The sequence below is a fragment of the Ursus americanus genome, chromosome 14, assembly GCF_024610735.1.
Source record: "Ursus americanus isolate L20-20 chromosome 14, mUrsAme1.1.p, whole genome shotgun sequence".
Classification (NCBI taxonomy): Eukaryota; Metazoa; Chordata; class Mammalia; order Carnivora; family Ursidae; genus Ursus; species Ursus americanus.
The window spans coordinates 46,239,901-46,243,465 of record NC_142140.1 but is presented as its reverse complement, the minus strand read 5'-3'; the positions used below and the strand labels follow the sequence as shown (position 1 = coordinate 46,243,465).

At 48.6% G+C, this 3,565-nt stretch overlaps 1 protein-coding gene across 1 annotated transcript; it reads left to right on the top strand.

The window, feature by feature from the left end:
- Positions 1-500: 500 nt before the first annotated feature.
- On the top strand, positions 501-2,978 carry CASP14 (caspase 14). Its single transcript, XM_045778414.1, has 6 exons — positions 501-527; positions 1,344-1,493; positions 1,591-1,816; positions 1,974-2,090; positions 2,273-2,376; positions 2,874-2,978. The coding sequence occupies exons 1-6, from the start codon at positions 501-503 to the stop codon at positions 2,976-2,978; spliced, it is 729 nt and encodes a 242-aa protein (XP_045634370.1).
- The last annotated feature ends 587 nt before the right edge of the window (positions 2,979-3,565 follow it).

Below are 3,565 nucleotides of genomic sequence, written 5' to 3'. Positions count from 1 at the left end.
GAGGACATTCCCTTTTTAATCCCAATCCCAAAGCATCTCCCTGTCGATGTCTCCCCAGTCAGCTCCTGGGCAGCAAAGGGAAGTACATGGGGCTCTTTCTTCCTCATCAGTCCAGGTCCTTGGGAGGGGGGAGAGGGGAGGGGGAGAAGTCCAGTCTGTCACAACTAGTGAGTGTCCTGAGGGAGGGATAAGGAAAATTCCAGGGAGATGGCATTTTAGGGTCAGCCTAGCAGGTGTTCTGGGAGCATCCAAGGATGGAAGACACCACTGGAGTGTCACACTAGAGAAGCCATGCTTCACGGACTGTCATCTCTTGCCCTGGTCTGACCATGAACCAAGTCCCCACCACTGGGTTTCTATTCAGTTACAAAAATCTGGATAGACAAATTAGTCTGTTCCCTGAGCCCCTCTGCCTTCCCTTAGAGACCTTCAAACTATCTTCTTTTGACCCCCAGGATCAGCCAAGAGTGCTGAGAGCCGGACTGAGAATCAGAGGAAACATGAGCAATCCTCGGCCTTTGGAGGAGGTGGGCTGGGTGCAGTTTGGGGGCGAGGGGTGGGAGCATCTGGATAGAGAGAAGGTGAGGAGCTTAATGTTTCAGAGATAGTGGAGAGGGTGAAAAATCATGATATGTGTTCAGAGCTAGAAGGTGCTCTGTGATCATTCAGATGGAGAAAAAAAACACAGAGATGGAAACCAAGTTGGGGCGGGGGTACCCGCTGTATCTGTCTTGACAATCAAATTCCTATCACTATGGTTGATAGTGAAGATAAGAAAAGAAATTTTGACCCCAATATCTGTCTTCCTCAGACAGAACCAGGTGGGATCTCAGTATTAGCTTCAGAAATTCTGAGACCTCTTTATATGAGAGAATGATGCTCAGAACACTCTTGGGAAGGACAGAGAGAGAGCCAAAGTCACCAGTGTGATAGCTGGAGGGGACCTTCACAATCCCCTAGAAACACACTCATTGTCTATGTTTGAAAACTGAGGCTCAGATGGGAGCAGTGACTTCCCCAAGAGCTAAAACAGAGTCAAATCCCAGGTTAAATCTCCAGATTTGGCAAATAAAAATAAAGGACGCCCACTCAAATTTGCACTTCACATTGACAACAAATAATCTTATAGTATAATTATATCCCATGCTATATTTGGGACATACTCATACTAAAAAAACAAAACAAAATAAAAACAACACTTTTTTTTTAATTTGAAATTTGAATGTAACTGGGCATCCTATATTTAACCCAACCACCCAAACCCCAGGCCTCTTTGGACCACATCTTCTGCTTCTCCTTGACTTCCTCATCCCTTTGATGATTTTTGTCAACTCTTGGCCCAGGAGGTATATGACATGTCAGGCGCCCGCTTAGCCCTGACACTGTGCGTCACCAAAGCCCGGGAAGGTTCAGAGGCGGACCTGGATGCTCTGGAACGCATGTTCCAGCAGCTGGGATTTGAGAGCACCATGAAGAGAGACCCCACCGCCCAGGTATTGTGCTGCCAGCCCCACGCCAATGAGGGAGAGGGCTGGACCAGAAGGTGGGCTCTGGGGCCACCCCTGAGTCTGGCCATTCCTCTCACTCCAGCAATTCCAGGAAGAGCTGGACAATTTTCAGCAGGCCATGGATGCCCGGGATGACCCCATCAGCTGTGCTTTTGTGGTGCTCATGGCACATGGGTTAGAAGGTCGCCTCAAGGGGGAGGACGGACAAATGGTGGAGCTGGAAAACCTTTTCGAGGTTCTGAACAACAAGAATTGCCGGGCCCTGCGAGCCAAGCCTAAGGTGTACATCGTGCAGGCCTGTCGAGGAGGTACGGACAAAGCCAAGAACACGGCGTTTGTGTTCCTAACCCAGCCTAACCTAATCCAGAGCCCCAGCTAAGCCTTGGTGTGCCAGTCTGTCTCGTGATGACCTCCTTTCCCCATCTTTTTCTCTGACGTTGCCTTGTCCTCTTCTTGACTCTTCAGAACAAAGAGACCCCGGTGAAACAGTAAGTGGAGGTGATATGGTGTTGATCACAAAGGACAGTCCCCAGACCATCCCAACATACACGGACATCCTCCAAGTCTACTCCACCGTGGAGGGTATGAGCTCCCAGCTGACACAGGGTGGCCTCCTGCTCCTCCTCCTTGCACACCACTCCTGACTCCTGACCTCTAACACGCTCCTCCAAAACCCACCCTCTCCCAGGGCCTCTCGCACCACACACACCAATCCTCCCACTCCCATCGGAGCTCTCCTGAGCCCTCTTCTCTGGAATCCTTAGGGTACATCGCGTACAGACACGACAAAGAGGGCTCCTGCTTCATCCAAACCCTGGTTGATGTGTTCACAGAGAGGAGAGGACCCATCCTGGAGCTTCTGACAGAGGTGAGTTGGGACAAGCTACCTGGAACCCTCACCCAGCCTGAGCAGGGAGGCTGAGCCTCTTCCAAACCTGTCTGCGTTTTCCCCCTCTCCTGCCCCCAAGCCCAAATCCAACCTAGGTCCCAACACAGAAACTAGGATACCCACCTCCTAGCAATGAGTTTCCCTAAAGCAGGAAATTCCAAATGTCAGAGTAAGTGAAATAATTTAGATGAAATACAGATAAATTTCTGTAAACAAAACCCATAGGTTTAATCATTGGTTGAGCAAACTTTTTTTCTTCTAATGGTTATATGGTTTTACGGTGGATTAGAAAAAACATAACAAGAATGTCTAACCAATGATTCCATAAAGATTATGGCAGAGGGTGAGACAATAAAGTTCTCCTGTTTTAGGACATGGAGATACACCTCCCTTGTTCTCTAACCTTCTCCCTATAAGCCCACCACACCAGCTCCCCTAGGGACCCGATCCCAAGCTGACCACACCTCTTGCTTCAGGTGACCCGGCGGATGGCAGAAGCAGAGCTGGTTCAGGAAGGAAAACCAAGGAAAGTGAATCCCGAAATCCAAAGCACTCTTCGGAAACGGCTCTATCTGCAGTAAAAGTAGAAAGGGCAGAGAGGGGCTGTCTTTCAAGTGCTCTCTCTGCCCCATGGTTATTTAGAGGCAGCTCTCACCACTCCCCTAAAATCTACTCTTCCCAAGGCCAAATGGCACCCAGCCCCTCTTTCATCACACGCCTCAAGCAGGTCATCTTTCTATCTGTCCCTGTCCTTCTTAAAGCAAGCCAGACAAAACATAGTGCAAGGTGCAGCAGTACCATTAACATTCACCTCCTCAGGCTGGAATCTCTACCTCTAGTAATACAACCTAAGAGTATATTTACTTATTGTACTTTCTGTTCCTGTCTTTAACTGAAACCCTTTTCTTTCTCCCATTAATTATACCTATGCAAATATAAATGGATAAAGCTCAAGATTTTCCACTGATAAACCAATGCCCACTCACCACTTTCCACCCCAATCAAACTTCCACGGGGTCCTGAATCTCACTTGGAGTTATAACCTCCTCCTGAGAACCATATCCATTTCCATCTCCCAGAGATTCCCTCCCAACCCCTGGAGAATTAGTAAAGCAGGAATCTTCTCTCTTTCCAAGACTACTCTTCCTTGGGAGGCTGGTACCTTAAA

What these genes read in the sequence shown, in the direction of transcription:
- CASP14 (XM_045778414.1), top strand. Translation starts at nt 501, where the DNA reads ATGAGCAATCCTCGGCCTTTGGAGGAG. An exon ending in AGAGAGACCCCACCGCCCAG is followed by an intron (nt 1,494 to 1,590) that starts GTATTGTGCTGC and finishes CTCTCACTCCAG; the next exon opens with CAATTCCAGGAAGAGCTGGA. An exon ending in CGTGCAGGCCTGTCGAGGAG is followed by an intron (nt 1,817 to 1,973) that starts GTACGGACAAAG and finishes TTGACTCTTCAG; the next exon opens with AACAAAGAGACCCCGGTGAA.